Source organism: Tribolium madens, unplaced genomic scaffold (genome assembly GCF_015345945.1).
Source record: "Tribolium madens isolate multiple individuals breed KSU strain unplaced genomic scaffold, Tmad_KSU_1.1 Scaffold_11;HRSCAF=98;Tcas5.2_LG3b, whole genome shotgun sequence".
Lineage (NCBI taxonomy): Eukaryota > Metazoa > Arthropoda > Insecta > Coleoptera > Tenebrionidae > Tribolium > Tribolium madens.
The window spans coordinates 5872078-5895875 of NW_025400975.1; the positions used below are offsets into that span (position 1 = coordinate 5872078).

Genomic DNA, 23798 nt, shown 5'->3' on the forward strand with positions numbered 1-23798 from the left:
ATGTAATTTTTTCAAAATATTACTTAGATTCTCTAAAAAATTACTAGTATTGTAAAACTTTGCCCAGGTTTTTTTTTGTAACGGTGCAACATCTTAAAACAATTTTTTTATAGACATGTAGATAATTAAAATATGCACCTCGCTACGTTCATTTTTTTTATAATACAAGCTAAATTATAAAAAAAAAACTTTAAAAAATGGATGCAACCCCCATTACCCTTGGACCGAAAATCTCAAGCTTCTTCCATGATTTACAGCCGTTATTACCCCCCATCGAGCGCTTAACCCCTAATAATGATTTTACACAAGCGGTACCTGCAAGAAGCTTTCCTTTTTGTTGAATTTACATTTTTTTAAAGTCTAGTAGCATTGTGGCCAATTTATAGAACATTTAACTGCATTCAAATTTTAATTCGCGAATTATTCGACGTTTAAAAACGCAAGATGAATGACAACAGAATTCAAAGCAGATACACAGTGTGTCCCCGGATAGGGGAAACGATTCTTGTAAAAGATAAATAAATTTCGCTCTAAATTAGCACTGCTTATTAGTTAAAGACTAATTTATAACATAATTTTAGTTTTAAAAAATCAGGTATGCGTTGGAAATTAAAAAAAATATATTTTTTTCTCTAAAGTGCCTTTTTTATGTAGCAAATAATTGAGTTCTTCTAAGAAAACTCTTGTACAATATAAAAATATCTAGCTCTAAATTTGCATTTTTTGAGATTTAGCACTGCTTATTAGTTAAAGACTAATTTCTAACATAATTTTGGGTTCTTCTAAGAAAACTATCATAATACAAGAATTCGTTAGAAATTTGATTTAGTTAATCCTGAAATTTTAAAGAACTAAAACTTTCTCTTTTTGGCAGAAATTACTAAACGGGTTACTGCTTCTTCTAGTGTTGCTTCCATAATTGGTGCAAAAACCAAAAAAATTTTGTATGTTGGTATTAAAAATAAGTATTGTCAATATTCCAAAAATTGTTCTGACAAAAATATTGACACATGCATGTTTTAAAAATTGGGAAGGCACATCGACAGCGATGGAGGCACAAATTATTTTAGATAGTTTTATGTGTTTGGTAGAAATGCATGGTTTAAAATATAAACGAATTATAGGAGATGGTGATAGTAGTGTTTATAATAAAATAAAAAATATCAAACCATATGGCCCGGATTATTATATTGAAAAAATCGAGTGTAGAAACCATATCTTGCGAAATTATTGTAATAAATTAAAAGAATTGGCCAAATGCGCTAAACTCAGTCCAAAAATTAGAATTTTATTACGGCATGTATTAAAATTTTGAACGGCTGTAGTAAGTGCGGTCAAGTATAGAAAAAATAAGTCTGACCTCTTACACATAAAAATATGTGATCTAAAAATCGTCTCCTTAGTGCAACAACTAGATAACTTAAATTTTAGGCATTTCTAAAGTATTTGTTGCTGTACTTCAAAAACCTAAAACCTAAATTTCACATTAAAAAAAAACATAGTTTAGTATATTACACACTTGTATGACTAATAATAATAATTTTTGATTACTTTCAAGATGTAGTTTTTGTCTTTTAAATTTTTAAACTGCAGTTACTCAAAACTATAAATTTCAAGTTATCTAGTTGTTGCACTAAGGAGACGAAATATTTTGAATGTTTTTAATTAATTACTTTATTTACTTCTAAAGCTGATAAATAATTAAAACTTTGTGGACTAAAAAAATATTTAATTTAAAATAAACACATGTTACATGTTACTTGAGGTGACTGTGACTTCAAGGCTTCAAAGGCTTCACCGAAACGGTTTTGAGTAATTCTCGATAACTTTTTTAGTTCTAGAAATATCGCCGATTGCAAGTTTTAAAATTGGCACCCTGTATGTGTAAAGGTGTAATTTTATTTTATAGTGTATAGTGTTTGCTAAGTGTAATAAAATATTTTGTGTGAATATAAAGCCATTTATGGTCCTTATAATTTTTTTTTATTTGTGTTCGGTTTATAAAAGATTATTTATCTTCATTAAGTATTTAACAATGCAACTTGGCATTTTGTTATTATTATTAGTATTATTATCATATATGAAAATAAGTGAAAGAGCACATTCCGAAAATTTTACTAAGATTATTTTATAAGGTTCAGTCTGGTGTGGTCTTAGCGACCGCCGCCACAGGCGGTCTTTTAATCCGTTGATTGACAGCTGCCAGTGCAAGCCTAAACGCCCTGCAATTTGGGTTGCATATTTCTGAAAACTGAAATTTTACTTCACTGCATAACACCCTTAAGGCAACGCAGGTAAGTAAAAAATTTCTGAGCGCAGTCCAGAAGTGAGCGCAATTCGCCAAACCAGTCCATCGACTAAATAGGTCACATTTTCCGGAATAATTGCAAAGGTTATTGAAATGCTTCGTTCATGAATGGTTGATTCATTTCTGAGTGCAACGTCAGACCAGAATCGGGGTTTCCTGCAAAAGTTAGTTGCAACACCTTCGTCATATCGATCGCAAGTATCTGATGTCATACACCTGTGACCCAGTGCTGGCTGGCGTCACCGATTCCCACGTGCAGTTGACAAGTTTTCTCAGTAATTTGCGATGAACCTTGATGAGGTTCGTCGATGGTTAAAGCGACTTTTGGAAGTTTGCCATGTAACCTATAATTCGGAGCGGAGCGCCAGTCGTGTTTGTACTTATTGCCAAGTTGTGCAATTGGAGTTTGTTTTAATTCAGACCATCAGGAATTTTTCGATCTCAGACATTTAAATTTGGAACAAGGAATGTTAATGGTCGTTCTTGCCCGATTTTGACATCATACTTATTCATCTTATCTGTCTGGAAAGATATTTAACGGAAAGGACGCCAGACGAGCCCACGTTTGATTTATTAGGCTTCGTTAATCGATAACAGGGCGAAGACCTAACACAAAAGGTCTGGTAAACATCAATTTTTAATGACAGATCAAACATGCAGGCCCCTGTTGGCCGTTTAATAAAATTGTTCAGGGAACTTAAATTTTTTAAATACAAGAGTGTCGAAAACAAGGACAAGCAACTTGCATTTATTGTTTTATTTCTTTACTACTTTATTTCTAGATAAATTATAAAGAATGACTGTAACTGCTATCTGATTTAAATAAGTGACACATCAAACCAAATCAACATAAACCACAGTATGTTATTAGTAATTGTTTCTTTAAATTTTGACACAGTAAACTTTTCCCAAATACCATTGAATATTTTTGTATTAATTATTATAAAGAAATTATTTTTGGTATCGAAAAAGAACACGAAAAATGTATACAGGCTGGTCCAAAAGTCTGGAAACGATTTTATTCTGGCGAAACTATCAATTTTTTGGCAAATAAATTTATAGGTCTGCAATGGCTATAAAAATGCTATTATTGTTTATATTTACAAGATAAACGTAGTAACATTTTTTTTTAATGGAAACCTACCACAATTTTTTTAGATAACGAGCTTGTTGCAAGAATTGGTACTGTGCAAAAAAAATTTTTGTAAATCTCACTTTTTTGTTTTGTTTCAGTAAACTATCAGTTTTTTTTTTGGAAATAAATTAAAAATGTTTAAAGGTTGTAAAGGAGCGATGACAAAATATTTTTTATTTTAATTAATTGTTTAAACTTTTGAGATTACCATATTAATTTTTTTTTTCTAAAAACCAAAAAACATTTATTAATTTATTTCCAAAATACTGGAAGTTTACTCAAAAAAAAATTAATTTCTGTAAGTTTTCATTCGTAGATAAACAATTTCTTTGTCGTCTTGTATAATAAGAAAATTTTGACAACAGCCAAAGTTTATATTTTTTTTAACATAAATTGTAACATTTTTAATAAATATTGTTGCACATTTATAAAATGCATAAATATATCTTTGTAAAACAATAAATAAAAAACCGTTTTATTGAAGAACAAAATTATTAGTACGGTAATCTCAAAAGTTTAAGCAATTAATTAAAATAAAAATTTTTTTGGCATCGCTCCTTTACAACCTTTAAACTTTTATTAATTTATTTCAAAAAAAGTAGGTAGGTTTTCATTAAAAAAAGTTGTTGCTATGTTTAGCTCGTCATTATAAACAATTAATTAATATTCAATTTTTTTTTGAATAGCATTCTTATAGCCATTGCACACCAAAAAGTTGATAGTTTCGCCAGAATAAAATCGTTTCTAGACTTTTGGACCAACCTGTATAATCAAAAAAAAACAAAAAACGAGAAGCCCATAAATGAAAAACTACTTTAACAATAACAAATTTGCTCTGTACGTCGAAAATTGCCTCCATGATGTACCAAACATCTTTCAAAAACGCCTATCATTGCATGAAGTAAATAATTTGATATCAGAAAAAAATTTCTGCCTATTGGTTTATTTGTTTTTTGTACTTTTTTTTTCTTCAATTAGGTACACTAGGCGAAATTTTTAATTTTTTTTTTAACATTGACAAAAATATCTGTATCCTTTGTAATTTTGTTCAGAAAATCTAAAAATGATCATCAAATTCTCCATCACGTAAGGTTTTTTTTTGTTATTTTTGTTCTCATATTATCATATTTAAAGAGTCGAAGTAATCATTCATATTCACGATATAGACTGAACTAACAAAATGCATTTCTAATTTTAAATTACACAAAATGGAACACTACATAAAAGATCGAACACAAATTTACCAAAGAAATATTTTTAAATTTTTTAGTAAAGTCTTCCTTTTGCAGAAGTCCCCCATCATTGTTGAATCCTATTCATGCTTTGATATCTTTTTTCCATATATATCTTGATGAAAACGCCTTTGTTTATCAATTTACAGTCTTTAAGTTAATTAATTAATTTTTGCACAAAAACTTCATATGGATCACTTTCCAGATTTCCAGTTTTTTGTCATTTTGAATAGTAGTACTTTCTTCAAAAATTTTGTCGAAAAATGAAAATGTCATGACATGTTACTCTGGTACACTTTTTTCTACTTACGATTTAAAACATTTTTTTAAACAAATATTGCCAACCTTATGAGATTAATACATACATAAAAATTTCTATCATGTAAAATCGTTTCTAGAAACACGTAAGTTGAATACAGCAATGATATTTTAAACAAGGTCTGTGGAAGGCTACTTCATGATTTAGAGAAAATTGAATTGTAATAAGTGTTATAACATTTGTCTAAAAACATTCTATCAAGTGTTCTAAAATTTCATGAACGCATTTTTAATTTCAATTAAATGTTGCTCATTTTAAATAGATAGAAATAATTGAAAGATAATAAATAAACCTTATCAATAAAAACCTAAAATGATGGAAAAACTTAACTTTACATTTTTTATAAGAAGCTTAGCCCATCAATGTGCCAATAATGGAGGTTCTACTGTACTTTCAAATTTTATTGGTTAGTCAATGAAAAGCAGGTGCGATTGTAGGTTCGTGTGCTAAAGAATGATGGAAAATTACAGAAATAAAAGGCATAAAAAATAAAAGATAAATGTTACATTTTTTAATTATTTCTGGGACACACTGTATAGTCATGATAATAATTTTAGCGAACTAGTTCAAGAAACTGGAACTTTATCAATTAAAAAAGTCGATACATATTTTGTTGTAATTACTGTATAGACATTTAATTTAATTAAAAGTTGCGATTTTTCGTTTCATAAATATTTAATAATTAGTGTGTTTCGCAGGTCAGGTAAAAGTTAAGTTTTAATTAATTTCATAAACATTTCCATCAGCTACTGAAATAAAGTTAAAAAACATAAACGTTCATGGGACGAATCAAGGTTACGTTCTTTTATTGTTTGTCGCCGTTACATATTATATGTGTGTTTGCTGATGCTGATCTAATTGGGTCTAAGGTACTGAAAATTATTACAGTTCTGTCATTACATCTTCCTACGTTTGCAGATAGAAAACTGCTTGAGAGTAGGACGAAAGTACTGTGAGAAACACTTTGATGGTACAGGTTGTAAATAAAGCATTTTTTGTCTAACGTCTAATTCATTTTTAAAATTGTGCTTGATGTCGAGGTCGGCCAGCAATTACCATTCGTCTGAAACAACATAATTGCGAGTTTCATGAGCATTTATTTATTTGGCATGCTTAGAAATAATGATTGGCTTTTGCAGATTTGCCTACAAAGATTTACGTTTTAAAAATAAAGTTTTTTTTTCACTGTGGACAGCATCGTTTTGCTTAGTAGTAGGAACATTTTCAAATATGAATTACTAAAAAAAATTAAAAGTCATTTGGGACAGTGAAAGGATTATTATTGAAATGAAAAAGAACAAAAATAACAAAACCTTAAAAACTTACTTATACTCGTGTCATGTGAAATTAACTATTAACGGTAAATCAATTATGAAAATATAGAGCAATCGTCCCAGTTATTGTTTATAATAAGTAATATATTATTATCGCCACTTATATTTTATTGATATAGTGCTTTTATTTGCTATATTTTATTAATGCTACATATTTCCTAGATTCCACTTGAAAATAAATGTCTGGCCAGTCAATAAACTGCAATAATTATTTTTGTTATCAGATTAATAACTAAGAACCATAGAATGTGTTTAATATTTAACATTTATTAGTCATTAAAATTAAATTATATTATATTATATTAAATTAAATAATACGGTTTATATTCCTACATTTTTAATTTATAATAAATTGTAATTTAAATTGAATTTAGTGTTGGCCACTGAAAAGGAGTCATTGCATAATGTCCACCCGCTGAAAAATAAACATTTACATTACGCCATAGGTTATCTGGTTCTGCATAATTTCAATAAGCATCGCAACTCGTGGACTATTAAAAGATAATTTTAATAACCACCGATCAAGTTCGCAAATTAATCATGAGTATTTTTATTTAGTTTGGGGTCATAATATACTCTTTTTTATATTAATGAATCTTTAATTTAAAGGCCAATTTACCCAAAAAGTGCCATTAATGTCATTCAGAACAAATTTAATTACACCAATAACGACAAAAATCTTTATGTTTGAATCCTATGTTGATTACGTTGTTAAATTTAATTATTTTTTGCTACATTTATTTGAAAAAATAATTTTTAGGGAAGATTGAGGTTGGGATTGTTTGAATTTTCGCATGGTTGGCACTTTAACAAAATTTTACTTGATGTTTTGATATTTTAGCTTATGCGCTTTTGTAAATATTTGAATTAGAGAAAAATTACTTTTTTGACTACTTTTTTTTACTACTTTATAAGCATGCTTTTATGCTTATACGGTTTTTTAAATATTTGAATTAGAGAAAAATTACTTTTTTGCCTACTTTTTTTTTACTACTTTATCGGGGTTCGAACCCCGGACCTACCTGTCGGAAGTAGTGACCGTATGTATGTTCATAATTAGGTTTTATGTTTCTACGACATTTTTAGAAGTTGAAGTGCATTTCGATGAATTTTGAAGTTTTCAATTTCTAGATTTTTGATAAAATTTTGGTGGATTTTGGGACTATTGTCAATAATTCCGGAATTATTGGTGCTAGCCTTTTATGATTGGCACCGTTGAAAAGCACAATTAATTTTAAAAATTGTCAAAAAAAGTATAAAGACGATGTTTTAGTCATTGACATTTTCTCTGTTATTTTGTTTACAACTCAAAGATAATTTTTGCGTTTGTTTGCTTGTCATTTAGTAAATTTTAGTAGTGTGTGTATAAAAAAGATTGCTGTTGTATCTACTTTTTTTATTTTATGGATTTTTGTCAATAAATTTGTTAAAAAGACAATTTTCAAAAGCAAAAAAATTAATTGTTGGGTCCCTTGAGCAGTTTTTTGTCATATTGAAATTTTATTAATGTTAACATTTTTTCTTTTAAAGTTTTTCTGTTTTTAAACCATGGGTACAACATAATTTTCTATAATTCTAATTGTTAATACACGTTGCAGTGTTGAATGTTCCAATTATAACATTTACGCTAAGTAGAAACAATGGAATTTGTACAACTTAGCACCATTTATTAAAAGCAAGACTTTAACAACAAAAAATTTGTTTGCTTGCGTTGGAATTTTACGTGATTTTTGCTCCAGTACTTCTACAGTGTGATCAAGAACGACGTTTGAATTAGCAGTACCTAAAGTCTGTTTTTTCTTTAAATGGAAATTACCAAGTCAAAATTTTGGTGAAAAAATTGGTAGCCACAAATTTTGTTTGCTCTTTGTTTTTGTCCTCAGAAATTTTGTTAAAAAAATTATGGCTATGTTTTCAAATTGAGATGTTGTCAAAATTTAGACTTATGAATCTTGCATACCTGTTTGCTCTTTGAAAGCGCTATAATTGAATACCTGAAGACAGACATCATTATCTAAGGTCTAAAGACAGAATTCAGTACTAATAATTTTGATAGATACACACCGCAAGTAAGTGGACAAAAATGAGGTTCTTACTACAAAAACTTTGAAGAAAAAAAAAGGATGTCTATACAGAAAAAAGTTAGTTAGCAAAAGATACAAGTAGGTATTATGATGATTGGCAATAAATTTTATGTAATTTATTGAAATGAACTCAAGGTTGATACATTTTATAAATTCTTCTTCAGCTTTAGTTTCAAAATTGTTACTTTTTCAACTTGTTCCTCAAAAACGATGCACTGGACACTAATTTAATTGCCTTCTTTTCGAGGTTCTTTCTCATTCATGTTTATTTTGTATTCTTGTCAATTTCTTGCTAAAAATTGAGAATGTTGAGCAAACCTGCATTACAAATTGTAATGGGCCCTTTTTCTAACTTCCTGTTTGCGAACTATTCGTTTCCAAATTTCCAAAAACTGTTAGTGGTACCGAATTTGTTCCTTTTTTGGTGTTTCGTCTCAATATTTTCTTACGACGATTTTTTGTGTTGACGTTTAATGACATTGTTTTCAAATAAATTCACAAAATCGTAACTGCCAACTTCCTTTATTAAAATTACCATGAATGAATTTACTAGTGGTGCCAATGTTAAGACTGTTTGGCATTTCCATTTAAAAAAAACAGTTTTTGTAAGTGGTACAACTGGATATATTTCGGAGTAATTTCCGGTTGTTAACCAACGTAAAAATTAGATTTTTTTTAATTCTATTTATTGTCAGCTGTCATTCTTTATCACCCGGTACATGAATGGAATTTGCGGAAAATGTACCTTCATTCAGTAGCATCATTGATGAAGTTACAAGGTAGAAGCAATTGTATTTAATTTTGAGATAATGTAATAATATCTTCCTATACGTAGGAGTCGGCACTTCCTGCTACCTACTCTGTTATCAGCAAACTAAGGTAAATGTCAGAACATTGTTTGAAATAAACTTGATTCATCTCAAAAGGAAACCATTTCCATCTGACATCCAATTTAACGTAAACCCATTGATTGTTAAACACTACATACAGGAGACACAAAGCCTGGCTTCCATATAGGAAATAAATTAATAAGCCACATACAAAGTCCATTACGCTTTTATAGAGATCATTGGCGCCAGTGACGAAAAAAATTCTGTGTAGGAAAATCCATATTATCTTTATCTTATCGCAATTTAGTTAAGTATTTGCCCTACTTTATGAGGGTAATTGAAGTACAAAATTATACTACGTACCTGTGTACCAGAAAAGAAAATTGACGAATTTGCTGTTTACAGTAGTTTAGCTTGGTTGACCTTGATTTGGTCTTTAATTGATTGTTGTTAATTGGCTAAAATGATTAGGTTAATTGACAATTAAGGTAGTTCTAAATCGCATATACCGTTTATTGATAACGGCGAGTATGCCACTTTTTTGGTATGTTTATAGTACCTAATTTGGAAATCTTTTGTAACGAAACTATTCACTACTACTAAAAAAAGCGAAATTCTTTATATTTTGAAAGAAATTAAAGATCCAGCCTGTAATAATAAAAATATTTAGACGCGGCGTCATTTCTTGTTCTTTTTTTTTGTTTCAAAAACTTTAGTTTTATTCTATCTGAGATGACAGTATTGCCGACCTTCATTAACTATTTTCGCAAAGTCTGTTGAATACGCTCGTCCCAAATAATTTCTTTATTTACTTTTGTGCGGTTTATACGAAATTTATTTTTGGGTGAAAAATTGTTACACGTGAATCATGCAATCCGGAGGATATCCCTGAACTTTACCACTCGTTGATTAAATGAAGATCACGAACAGGAATTGCCTAATGGAATATTTTCACATAATTGTCAAAAGAATCAATAAAAAGACTATATTTAGTGACAATTCATCAAATTTAATAAAAATATTTGGACGCGACGTAAATATTTACACAATTACCATTATTTAATCGGAAGGATGTTTTCCGGTTCAAGGCGGATCTATGGTTTGAGATTAATCGAGTTTAAGTAGTTTATATTAGGGGAGTTGTGTTATTTTTGTCTAATTATAATTTTTATATCCGTTTCTCCCCTAAACTTGTGTTTATTAATAGATTTGGTGACTTGGGTTGAATTTATGTTGTGCTTTTCTATACTGGATATAAAAATTTTAGGTTTATCTTTTATGACTACTTGAGAACGGTAAAATTCCGCACTCTAATCCAAAAATAGCGGCCTTAGCCCAATTCATTAGCCGTCGAATCTTAACCTACCTACGACTGTCTGTCTAGCTATTTTAATTTTAATGAAAATGTGTGTGGAGCTAAAGAGTGAGTAAACTAAAAAGGTTTATTTCTAGAACTACTTACGTTTGCAATATAAATAATATTAAATATCTACAACAGAAACTGCCTACGGAATATTTCAGTGATGACGGTCTTCATTGATTGATTTTTTTTTGGTACGACTGGGAGGGTATTTCTTATTTTGCCAAATTCCAAATCTACAGTTGCTGTATTTTGTCATTCATTTAGCTTTATTTTTACAGAAACTCCAATATGCAACCACGACGTTTTAGTTGGCAGAGTGAGTTCTAAGGGAAGAATCAACTAATTGTAAGTATGTTTTAATCACACAATAATGAGTTTAAAATTAACTTAATTTCATTCTCACATAATTATTAAGTTACTACTCTAATTACTCCTTCAAATGCAAATTTAATTGATTCATTTAGGTATTATTCGTCATCTTTCATTTGAATATTACTTATTCCTCAAAGCAGATACCTAATTATTATTTACCTACCTGTATTTTATAATATAATTGCTGTTTGGAATAAAAAAATTCCTAGAACTAAAAAAATGTATTTTAAAAATCTACTTTCGTAATGTTGGTATTATTGCGATTCCAAGTTCGAGTGTTTGAGGAAATTGGATCCAGTTTATAATTCTAGGGAATTTTGTGATGGACAACTGAAAATTTTATAATTCACATTTATTTCGAAGAAAATTAATTTTATTTTGTACTTAATACTTTTATCGACTAATTTCACTAGATAAAGTAGTCTTTTATCGTCTAATGAAATAAAGTAATTTTTATCTACTGTTTACCTTTCAACTAATTTCAATAGATAAAGTTGTTTTTTATCGTCTAGTGAAATAAAGTAATTTTTATCTACTGCTTATATTCAAGAAATTCTTTTAGGTGAGTACAAAATAAAACGAAATATTATACACGACGATAAAGATTGTTTGTCTACTCGTGAAAAAAGTCCACTCGTGACTTCGTCACTCGCAAACTTAACCTTTTCACTCGTAGATAAACAATTTCTTTATCGTCTTGTATAATAACTATTTCATTGCTTTTAAAAAAATGTAGGTACTCAGGCTTTTAAAAAAGAGAAAATTTGGCTTCACTGTTTATTCGTTATTGAAAAATTAAAAAAAAATTACAGTCCAATTTTGAATTAGTTTTTGTAACCTATAGACAGAAGCTAGATGAGTAAATTCCATAAAAATGTTTTATACCTTTTGTTTAAAAAACATAGAGAAACAAAGTTCAGAAAGTAAGTAATTTTATACTATTGTAAAATAAAGAATTGATCTTTAACGAACTATTGAATATTTATGTTTGTTTAATAAAAGTTAAAGTTTGCACTTTTGACCCCATATACAGGGTGCAACAGAACTCGCGCCCCAGAGAAAAATGCCATATAAGGTAAGATACCAGGAACATGGAAAAAATGTTAAAAAAATGTTATCTAGAAAAATTTCGAAGTTATGAGGGTTTAAATTTTGTACTTTGACTCTATTTATTTCTGTTGGAAAAATAATTTTCCAAGTTTTTTTGCTATAGGTTATTAAAAGAGGAAACAAAAAAGCTGTATCGTAAATTGTAACTCTGTTCAATGTTATTTGTGGCTTTTATTGGCAAAATTTTTGTGCCTTTACTAAATAATTGTAAAAAAAACATATACAAAAAAAACATACAGTATCATTAAATAGACATAAAAAAATGTCAAATGTCAAGAAATAAATGTAAAAATTTTTTGACAGGTAGAATTTTTTAAACATTTTTTTCATGTTTCTGATATCTTACCTTACTTGAAAATTTTCTCTGGGGCGCGAGTTCTGGTGCACCCTGTATTTCCGTTGGCAAAATAATTTCGTATGTTTACTATTGGAAAAGAATTTTGCGCATGAACAAATTAAAAATGTACATTACTAAAGCGTTTTTTATGTTCTTGAATGAAAAATGTAAGCAACATAATGTGACATAAAAAATATCTTATTTACTTATTTAAATTTACATGTAAAAAGTGTGTATTAATTTTTCTTTGACAATTTGAAAGCAAAGTAAAATTTAAAAATAACCTGGCAGCTTCACCAAGGAAAAAATTGTAAAAACAATTTAAAACGTTTTCTAATGCATTTTTTTTACACCCAAAATACAGGTAATTAAATCCAAATTTACATCATTTCAAGTCAAGTTTAATAGGTTTTATTTTTTTACGTATACTTGTTCCACCAGGTAGTTGCTAGACTAGTTATAACTTAATTAAAACAGATTTTATGCAAGCTCTGTACAGAACACCAAGGCTGTTTGTTAAATAATAAAGAGCTTTTCTAAAACTTCATCAACATGTGATACTGCAAATTGAGGTAAATGTCAAGCTTTCTAACTAGGAAAATATCAGTTCAAATTTTAATTTATTTAAATACTACAATTTTGAGATTTTGTCAAGATTTCAAGTCTACTATTTTATTTTGGGAATGAACTGGTCCTTTTCTCAAGTCACATAAATCGGTCTGCGCTTGCCAATTTAGTGTTTTTTTCGTAAGGTTTACGTCCGTCCATTTCCGCAGATGTATTTATAAACGAGAGGGCGCAAATCGCACTCACCACCAAGTCTTGTGAGTCGTGATTGCCCATTAACGAATCGACGGCGGCTACGTTTGGGGGGAGTACAGAAATAGTAAAAGTGTTGAATACTGTATAGCACGCTTTTATTATGAATGAACACTTGACGTCACATTGTGTATCCTTTTGTGGGCACTTGGGACGAGACTTTATCGGCCGTTCAGTTCACGTTTCCGCTTCGCCGAGTTTCAATTCGCTTATAGATTCGAAAAGAGCGAGAAAATACACGATTTTATATACTTTCTCTCTTTATAAGTTGACGAAGTTTTAAAAAAATATTAATAAAATAAAAAAGTTTAATATAAGGTAAGTGAGGGTGTTATACCGGGTGGGGCATCTGTTACGCCCAAAAAGAAAATCCCCACTTCTAATTAAATAAAATTGTTGAATTTTTTCACACTTACCTGGGCATTAGTAAGGTACATTCTCTAATTTTTGGTAATTTTTCATTCACAAACAAAACCAAAAAAAAAAATAAAAAGTAATTTTCTCCCAAAAAATTTAATTCTAATTTTTTTACTGACCTACGCAGATTCACTTCCTATAATTGTTCACAAAATCAGAAAAAAAAAATTCCAATTAGATTTTGAATTAAACGCAATTTTCCATCTTAACTTTGAAAATCATTTTTATTTATGACCTGCTACTTGTGCCATCGTAAATTTAGGTGACAATGGGGAACTGCAGTTTGGGTAAGATTCCAAGGTTTACAACAAAAAGACCCTTTAAAGCGGTCGGCTACCAGTAAATGATTCTTTTGTTGGCAAATTATACCATTTTGTCATAAATCACGGGTCTGGTTTGTGTTTAAATAAAAAAAGCGATTATTTGGATAACCAAGTCAAAATTTGAAATTGTGATATCAAAGTTTGATGCGCTGACAGGTACAGATTCATTTAGTGTAAAAATTTTATAGGTAAATTAACAGAAAGTATTCATAAAACACACAAAACTGTTACGGACTCATTTATTATCCAAAAAATTAGAAAAATTCTCAAATTAGACCCTATCAATAATTAGTTAGGTATATGAAATATCGCCAGTTTTAATTAATTTGAAGTTGCGATTTATCAAGTACACGTAACCGATGCCCCACCCTGTACAGGGTGCGCCAGAACTCGCGCCCCAAAGAAAAGATATCAGAAACATGGAAAAAATGCTAAAAATTTCGAAGTTATGGGAGTTTAAATTTTGCACTTTGACTCTATTTATTGCTGTTGGAAAAATAATTTTCCAAGTTTTTTTGTTCCAGGCTATTAGAAGAAAAAACAAGGAAGCTGTGTACTAAATTGTAACTCTGTTAAATGTTACTTGTGACTTTCGTTGGCAAAATTTTTGTACATACCTAGTACTAAATAATTATAAAAAAAACATACAAGATTATCAGTATCATTAAATAGACATAAAAAATGTCAGATGTTAAAAAATAAATGCCAATTTTTTTGACAGATACAGTTTTAAAAAAAAAATCATGTTCCTGGTAAGTCTTTTATCTTACTTGAAATTTTTCTATGGGGCGCTCTGACACACCCTGTATATGTATACCATGTAAAAGATACCACATGATCGAAAAATAGTAGGCATAATATTTAACTTTATTAAAATTAAAGAAATCATTGCATGTGCATGAACATTGATCTTACACTTATAGTTAAAAAAAAAATACATTTTAAACAACGCTCTATTTACTCGTATTTGAAGCTTACGATTTACTACAATTTTTTTGAGCAAAATTTTTAAATCATTATTTCATTCTGGAGGTGCTTAAATAAATAATTCAATTATTAGTTTTCCTAATTTTTTTTATTAAATTAATAGAAATGTAGTCAAGTCAGTGTGATCATTAATTTAGTTCGTGAATCGTGCATCAATATTCATCTTTTTTTTGTCACCACGAAAATGCCGCCTCAAAGAAMTTACTTTGAAAGAAAGATAAAGGTGGAGAAAGAAAAGAATCGAGCAAGAAAAGAGAAGGAAATGTTGTTAAAAAAAAACAATATTGAAAAAGAAGGAAGTTTAAATCGTCAAGATATGTTTGAAGCAAAGAAACTAAAAAAATGTGATTATGATAAGAAGAAATGTTGGAAAAGAAAAAAAAACCATTGACATAAAAGAAAAAAAAAATGAATTACGAAAGTTTGTTACTTTTGAAGTTCTATTTGTTTTTTGTTCTGAATACAAAAATTCTTACGTTTTAAATTTTATACATACATTCAGGGTGCGCCAAAACTCGCGCCCCAGAGAAAAATGCGTCAGGTAAGATACCAGGAACATAAAAAAAAATTATCTATAAAAGTTTCGAAGTTATGAGAGTTTAAATTTTGCACTTTGACGCTATTTATTTCTGTTGGAAAAATTATTTTCCAAGATTTTTTGCTACAGGCTATTAGAAGAGGAAACAAGGAAGCTGTATCCAAAATTGTAACTCTGTTGAATATTATTTGTGGCTTTTATAAGCAAAATTGTTGTACCTTTACTAAATAATAAAATAATTGTAAAAACCATATACAAGAACATCAGTATCATTAAATAGATCATCGTCTGTGTTGATTGACAGTAATAAAAAATCTACGCAATTTTCCAAGTTTTTTTGCTACAGTCTATTGTTCAATGTTATTTGTGGCTTTTATTGGCAAAATTTTTATTCCTTTAATAAATAATTGTAAAAAAACATATACAAGATCATCAGTATCAGTAAACAGACATAAAAAATGTCAAATGTGAAAAAATAAATGTCAAAATGTTTTGACAGTATTTTTTAAACATTTTTTTCCATGTTCATGGTATCTTATCTTACTTGAAATTTTTCTCTGGGGCGCGAGTTCTGGCGCACCTGTATTTAGCATTACCTTTATTTTTATTAATCGAATTTGTTGTAGTAAAAAAGATTTAACATTAATTTGCTTTTCCAATTTGCTCAGTAATTGATTTTTGCAGTAATAAGATTTATTTATTTTTTATTTTTTATTGTGTTAAAACGGATGCATCTATGTGGGGGCGGTGTGTTTGAAGCTGGTGTTTTTGATGTTACAGTTGTGTTTTGTTTGTTTGAATTGTTGGATTAGTTTTAATGCAAATAACAAAGGCACGTGTGGCGAACTGAGATAAAAGGTCTGTGGAAATACAGTTTGAAACAATGGTGTCATGTAATAAACAGGGATAACTGAGCCTTGAATGGATCAAGTGTTTGTGTCAACCACTAAGTATTTCCGCGGCTCTTTATTGTGTCATTGGCATTTTGAATTATTTTTTCTTTTGTCAACGAAGACATTGACGCAGGAATTATGTATTCAGAGAGATAAAAGACGCCAATTTGAGGGTCAGGGTCTTGAAAAAAGAGACACTTTTTGTGTTTTTGATGGTCAGTGTGTTTGCAAATTTCCATTTGTTAGAGAGTTTTTATGTAATTATTAATAAAAAGTAACAACTAATACGTAAGAAATTATCGTTTCATGTCAAGTTGTTAAAACCCTTCTTACGTACCTATGTTTTATGTGAATGATAAAAAACTTGTAATCTTTGCAACAAGAATGCAAAATAGTTTGGAGGTCGTGGTGTTTATTATTAAGTGGCGAGCTCGCTAAAGCTCTTTGTGAAGGTACTGGCTCCAAATTGGTGGAATAATTTAATATCGTATGACGTTTGTGAAACAGTATAATAAATGCAAATTGGTCTCTTACCTGTCATGAATCCCTGAATGTAAGTTTTTGCCTCATTAGTTATAATGTAATTATCTTCATTTCCATACATTAAAGTAGTATGTGGTTACAGGGTTACAGGAGTCATTAGTGAACTCTCCTTCGATTACTTTCTTCTTCATTGTTCTAGGAATATTTTAACATTTACTTGCTTGTGACTAATAAGTTTAAAATTAAAATACGGGAGTCCCAGAAAAAAGTTCAATGGTTAAGGATTTAATAGAAAAGATGTTATCTGCCATTATTTTAATTTTTCCATCTACTACATTCTTCAGAGGTTTATTTAAAAAACATTTTTCTTTTCTGTGGTAGTCACCTATTTTTGGGACATTTTGGACTCAGTTGTTAGTTACTTATTTTTTTTTCTGAGAGTTCAACTTCCTAGATTTTTAAATGTTAGAAGAAAACGAAAAAGTATTTTTCTTTGAAGTAGAAGACAATCGTATACAATGTTTATAGAGATGATAGGGAGTTTAATGCTTGTTTTATTTAATGTTGAATGTGAATTTCCGTGAAAAAATGTTAATATTTTCTTTAAACTAAGCCAAAAGTTATCTAAGGAATGTAAACTAAATACTAATAACAAAGTAATGACACGCATTGTACATATTTATGGCAAATTCTCTAAAATAACAACATAGTGCATAAGATTATAATAAAAATGTCCAATTAGGGATTTTGTTTTGATTTGCGACTCGGCTATAGTAAGAAATTTTTTTTTCTACAACCCTAACAGAAAGTAAGTTTTTCCACCATAATTTCTGAAAGGAAAGTGGCCATTTTCCTCCATCTGAGTCATCTGTGAAATATGATGTTTTATCAAGAATAACATTTTTCGAAATTTTCTTTTTTAAGTTTTACAAAATTTTTCTCATGAAGGTTATGATCTAGGGATTACAGCTATCTACTTTGTATTTAATTAAAAAAAATACACAAATTGCAGTTTTAACAAAAAAAAATCGCATAACTAAAAACAAAACAAAATTTCGATCTCAAAATGCAATCACATTTTTTATATTATTTCAATTTATATTAATTATTATTTTCTGGAGGTAAATTATTTAAAAAAAAAAACGCTTGGTTCCGTACTTTATATTCACCTCCTCAGGGAGGTAAAAATTTATGTCCCCCATAGAAACGGAAAAACGGCGAAAATGAGATCAAAAAGAAAATTATTTTTTAAGTTTTTCTTGCTGGATCATAGGAAAAATTATGTGTACTCCACTGGAGGCAGTAACTTCCACCTGCGGGAGGAAAAAATACACTTTTCTTCCTTGTCATACAAATAACTATTTCGTTGACCAAGGTTGTAAAATATGAGTGTATGAGTTTTGTGGTATTGTTTCTTGTAAGTATATTATAAAAAAATGATTCTACATAATAATTTATTTAGTGTTTTTCCCAATAGTGGCTTTTCAAGTTTTCTTTGAACTTATTCATACTCAGCATGCGGTTTATAATTTAATCCAATTAAGTATGGAGCAATAAATTTTCATTTATATTAAATTAATCGTCACACTTCTTTAAAAATTGAGGTTAATATAATTAAGAACAGTTTTTAATAATTTTTTTTTCAGTCCGAAACACGAATTCAATGCTAAAGCGATAATAGACAATAATTTGAATGTTAAACACTTACATCCTTAAAATAGTTACGTAAAAGTTATTAATATTACCTCGTGCTAATACTATTACCAACTTCTACTTTGACGGCAAAAGACGTCTAAATTCATTCCTCAGTTCTAAATATACGCATCTGGAGGCTATGAATGGTCAAATACGACACTTATTTACATTAAATAAACTCTATTAAGAAATTTTGCAAAAGGAAAATTGAAACTGCGGTAGTTTTCTATAAAAGTCTGGAAACGATTTTATTCTGGCAAAACTATAAATTTTTGTGGCAAATAAATTTATGGCTATAAAAATGCTATTAAAAAAATTTTGATTATTAATTAATTGTTTATACTTACGAGATAAACATAGTAACAATTTTTTTTAATGGAAACCTACCACATTTTCTTTTTTTCTTTTTGAAAACAAATTAATAGTTTTTTTAAATAAATATTAAAATATTTATTACATGAATTTAAAAAAAACTGTGCTGTTGTCTCAGGAAGCACTCCAGAGAGAAACAATTTTTATTTTTAGCAACCACATAAAAGAAGGCATGCTTTTTGTTAACATAAATTGTAACATTTTCATTAAATATTTTTGTACATTTATAAAATGCATAAACGATAAATAAAAAAAAAACGTTTTTATTTAAGAAAAAAAATATTAGTATGGTAATCTCAAAAGTTTAAACAATTAAAATAATAGTATATTACATAACGAGCACGGAAAGTGATAAATAACGCACAAGCGGGAAAGTTGCGCACGAGGCGTTAGCCGAGTGCAGGCAATACCGCGAGTGCGTTAGACACTTTTCTGCAAGTTTTGTACACTATTTTTCCTACGACCATAAATAATTTTTTTACGAACATATTTTTTTTTCATAACGATTTATTTTTTATAATGATACAAAAATACGTTGAATAACGATTTATTTTTTATAATGGATACAAAAAAAATACGTTAAATGAAAAAATACAAAACATTCGAGTGTGAATTGTGCGTTAGATTTCTAACACACAGTGCGAAAACAAATCGCACAGGTTTTCAACCTCGTACGATATTGCCAATTTTCGCGCATATGTAATTGTGCGTTATGATCTAGTTTCTTATATGGTCGTAGCAAAAAAATATTTTGGCATTGCTCCTTTACAACCTTTAAACATTTATTAATTTATTTCCAAAAAAACTGGTAGTTTACTCAAAAGAATTTTTTTTTGTAAGTTACACATTTTTTTAATTAGAAAATTGTGGTAGGTTTCCATTAAAAAAAAAAATGTTTATCTAAGTATAAACAATTAATTAATATTCATTTTTTTTGAATAGCATTTTTATAGCCATTTCACACCTATAAATTTATTTGCGAAAAAAATTGATAGTTTCGCCTGAATAAAGTCGTTTCCAGACTTTTGGACCTATATTTGTTCATCATGATTCAGAATTTTCCGTTTTAATCGAAAATAATACAATAATGAATTTGTTTTAGCCAAAGATGCACCGGAGTCTTCGCATAGGCAGCGGGCCTTTGGACGGCAACTCCTTGTCCGCTTTAAGGTCCGGTCCCTACGAGGGCAAAATCGCCGGTCTCTACGACCTGGAGGAGACCCTCGGCAGAGGCCATTTCGCTGTAGTCAAACTCGCTAGACATGTCTTCACCGGTGAGAAAGTCGCCGTCAAAGTCATCGACAAAAGCAAACTCGACGAAGTCTCCAAAGCGCATCTTTTCCAAGAGGTATTGATCACCCTTCGGGGGTCCCCCGTTAAGACACGAGATTTAATTTCAGTACTGAATTTAGTACTGAAATTGCGCGCGCAATTTTAGTTAGCTTGGATGCAAGAAAATAGAGCCTGTTCTAATTTCTTGGATGAAAGCTTGCTAAAAATGCGCATTAACAAAAAGCGTAAATTTAAAATATTCGAATGTAAAAACAGAAATATTATAACTAAGACGCTTTACGAGCTTTTGTCTAAAACTAGAAAAATGTTCAAGGGTAATTTTTCGAAATTGTGTTTATGCTACCACGCCCTGTTATCAAAAGAAACGTATTAAGTCCCCCACTAGACACTTCCTTAGTCTCCCCCACTGTCTTTTGCAACACGATGTCTTGAAAAGTCTTGATTGACATTCCTTTTTAATCTAAGCATTTCTTGAAGAAATTTTTAAATGTTTTTTTTTTGCAAATCTAGAATTTTTTTATTTCTGTACATCTGGTTTCCCCAACTGTCTTTTGTAGCACGATGTTTTGAAACGTCTCGAATGAAATTTTTTTTTTAATTCAAGTATCTCTTTAAGAAATTTTTAAATGTTTTTTGCAACTCTAGAAATTTTTTAAATCAGTACATCTGACACTTTTTAAGTCTCCCCAACTGTCTTTTGTAGCACGATGTTTTGAAACGTCTCGAATGACTTTTTTTTTTAATTTAAGCATTGCTTTAAGAAATTTTTAAATGTTTTCTGCAACTCTAGAAATTTTTTTAATCCAATACATCTGACACTTTCTTAGTCTCCCCAACTGTCTTTTGTAGTACGATGTTTTGAAACGTCTCGATTGGCATTTTTACTACTAAATTTAAACATTTCCCTAAGACTTTTTCTTTTTCTGAAATCAAAGTCAGTACATTTAACACTTTCTTTTTACTCCAAGCCAAACTAATCCGAAGTAACCCAAAGTGGCCTAAAGTGACCTGAACCGATCTGAAGCTACTCGAAGTAACCCAAACATTATTTTTTACAATCAAAAAGACACTTTACTAAATAAAAATGAAACTCATAATCAAATCCGATAGGATTTGACCACATTTACTAGTTTGTCAACTAAAATATGAAAAATGTAACAAAGAATAAATATAACAAAATATCACAAATTTTAAAGTAATGCTAAATCAATAAGTGGTGAATTAACTAACGTCTTTCAACATTTTTTAAATAGTTTCCTTCATAACAGAACTCCAAGAAAATTTTTTTTAAAGCTAACTAATGTAGTTTAATACCAGACATTAAACTGCAATTCCATTTAGCCTATTTCAACGTTCAAAAACGGTTGGAGATGAAAATCTCTTGAACATTCTCTTCAAGAAAATTTTATTCTCTACAACCCCTTGATTGTATTTGTTGTAAATCTAACGTTTTTCGATCTTTTTAATTAAAGAGAATTATTCGCAAATGTTAAACTTGGCTTTAAATTTTATATAACTCATTTAAGAATACTTTCAGATGAAATATCTGTAATATTTTTTCAGGATTGTAGGAAATTGAATGTCCCGGTATATTATTTTCTGTGCTTAAAATTGACAACTGACAGTCCTTTCGGTCTTTAGCAAGATCAATGCGCATGTTCATAGACTTATTTCAGTACTTACGTATCATACAGAACTTCTAGTAACTTCAACTAATTTTGATACTAAATTTGCGCGCGCAGTTTCAGTACTGAATTTAGTACTGAAATTGCGCGCGCAATTTTAGTTAGCTTGGATGCAAGAAAATGGAGCCTGTTCTAATTTCTTGGATGAAAGCTTGCTAAAACTGCGCACTAAAAATGCCCATTAACAAAAAGCGTAAATTTAAAATATTCGAATGTAAAAACAGAAATATTATAACTAAGACGCTTTACGAGCTTTTGTCTAAAACTAGAAAAATGTTCAAGGGTAATTTTTCGAAATTGTGTTTATGCTACCACGTCCTGTTATCAAAAGAAACGTATTAAGTCCCCCACAATATTATAAATTTTAAAAATCAACAATTTAATGCATAAAATCTGTTATTATTTGTTATTGTTTTCAAATCAATTTCTATTTTCTATTAATTATTTACTTTAATATCTAATTTTTAATTTAATGAACCGATTTTGTAAAAAAAAATATTGCAGAATTTGTCAACTGAAATATGAAAAATGTAACAAAGAATAAATATAACAAAATATCACAAATTTTAAAGTAATGCTAAATCAATAAGTGGTGAATTAACTAACGTCCCTCAACATTTTTTAAATAATAAATTAATAAATAATGTCAAATTTCCAGGTGCGTTGCATGAAGCTCGTGCAGCATCCGAACGTCGTTCGACTGTACGAAGTGATAGACACCGCCACCAAACTCTACCTGATATTGGAACTGGGGGATGGGGGCGATTTGTACGACTACATCATGAGACATGACACCGGCTTGTCGGAACAACTGGCCAAAGAGTATTTCAGACAGATCGTTCGGGCGATTTCGTACTGCCATCAGTTGCATGTCGTCCATCGAGACCTTAAACCGGAGAATGTGGTGTTTTTCGAAAAGTTAGGAGTAGTGAAATTGACCGATTTTGGGTTTAGTAATAAGTTTTGTCCGGGACAAAAACTAGAAACATCATGTGGAAGTTTAGCATATTCTGCTCCTGAAATTTTATTGGGTGACTCTTATGATGCTCCAGCTGTTGATATTTGGTCTTTGGGTGTTATTTTGTATATGTTAGTTTGTGGCCAAGCGCCATTTCAAGAAGCCAACGATTCGGAAACTTTAACCATGATCATGGACTGCAAATACAGTGTTCCTCCTCATGTTTCAAAAGACTGCCAAGATTTAATAGCTCGAATGTTAGTGAGAAACCCGGAAAAGAGAGCAACACTTGCGGAAATAGCCAATCATAAATGGTTAAAGATCGACAAACAGGATAATCCACCGATTGATACTCTACCACTAGTTTCAAGAGAACAGTTAAGTGAAGAAGATCACAATCTGATTGTTCAAAAAATTGTAAATGGAAATATTGCTACCAAAGAAGAAATCCAAGAGTAAGTTGTAAGTTGTGTGAAGATAAATAAATATTTCTTCTTCTTTCAGATGTTTAGATAAAAATGAATACAATCATATAACCGCTACTTATTATCTATTAGCTGAAAGAAAATTAAGAGCAAAACGACAAGATCAAGCTAATAAAAACAAAAGACCGGAACATTTGGCTGTACCACACAACTCGCCTGCTCCCAAGAGGGATAACAATGGCACGGGACCCACACCTTGTCTACTGACTGTACCCAGGACGCCAGGAGATGTACCACAAGTAAGCAAAATACTCTTACAAGTCCAAAGTCCAAAAACCACGAAGTTTATTACAACAAAACTCTTTTATAAAAAAACAGTGGCTATACCACGTGAATCGAATAATTTTGTACATTATAATTCTATAAACTGATGTGATATTTATAGTCTGTGCTTGTTTAAATAATTTTTGATATTATTGTTTCATA

The 23798-nt window shown here is 29.7% G+C and overlaps 1 protein-coding gene across 4 annotated transcripts in view; it reads left to right on the top strand.

Moving 5' to 3' along the window:
* The window catches only part of LOC123007721 (SNF-related serine/threonine-protein kinase), a 36646-nt gene that overhangs the window by 7196 nt on the left and 5652 nt on the right, over positions 1-23798 (top strand). For 2 of the 4 annotated variants that reach the window (XM_044403158.1, XM_044403142.1), the window contains exons 2-5: positions 10884-10950; positions 20054-20299; positions 22588-23342; positions 23392-23611. In XM_044403158.1, coding sequence (XP_044259093.1) covers positions 20060-20299; positions 22588-23342; positions 23392-23611 — 1215 coding nt within the window. In that variant the 5' untranslated portion in view covers positions 10884-10950; positions 20054-20059. Of the gene's footprint in view, positions 1-10608; positions 10666-10883; positions 10951-14528; positions 14547-20053; positions 20300-22587; positions 23343-23391; positions 23612-23798 lie in introns of those variants that run through there. The other 2 variants (XM_044403149.1, XM_044403167.1) reach the window with 2 other exon arrangements.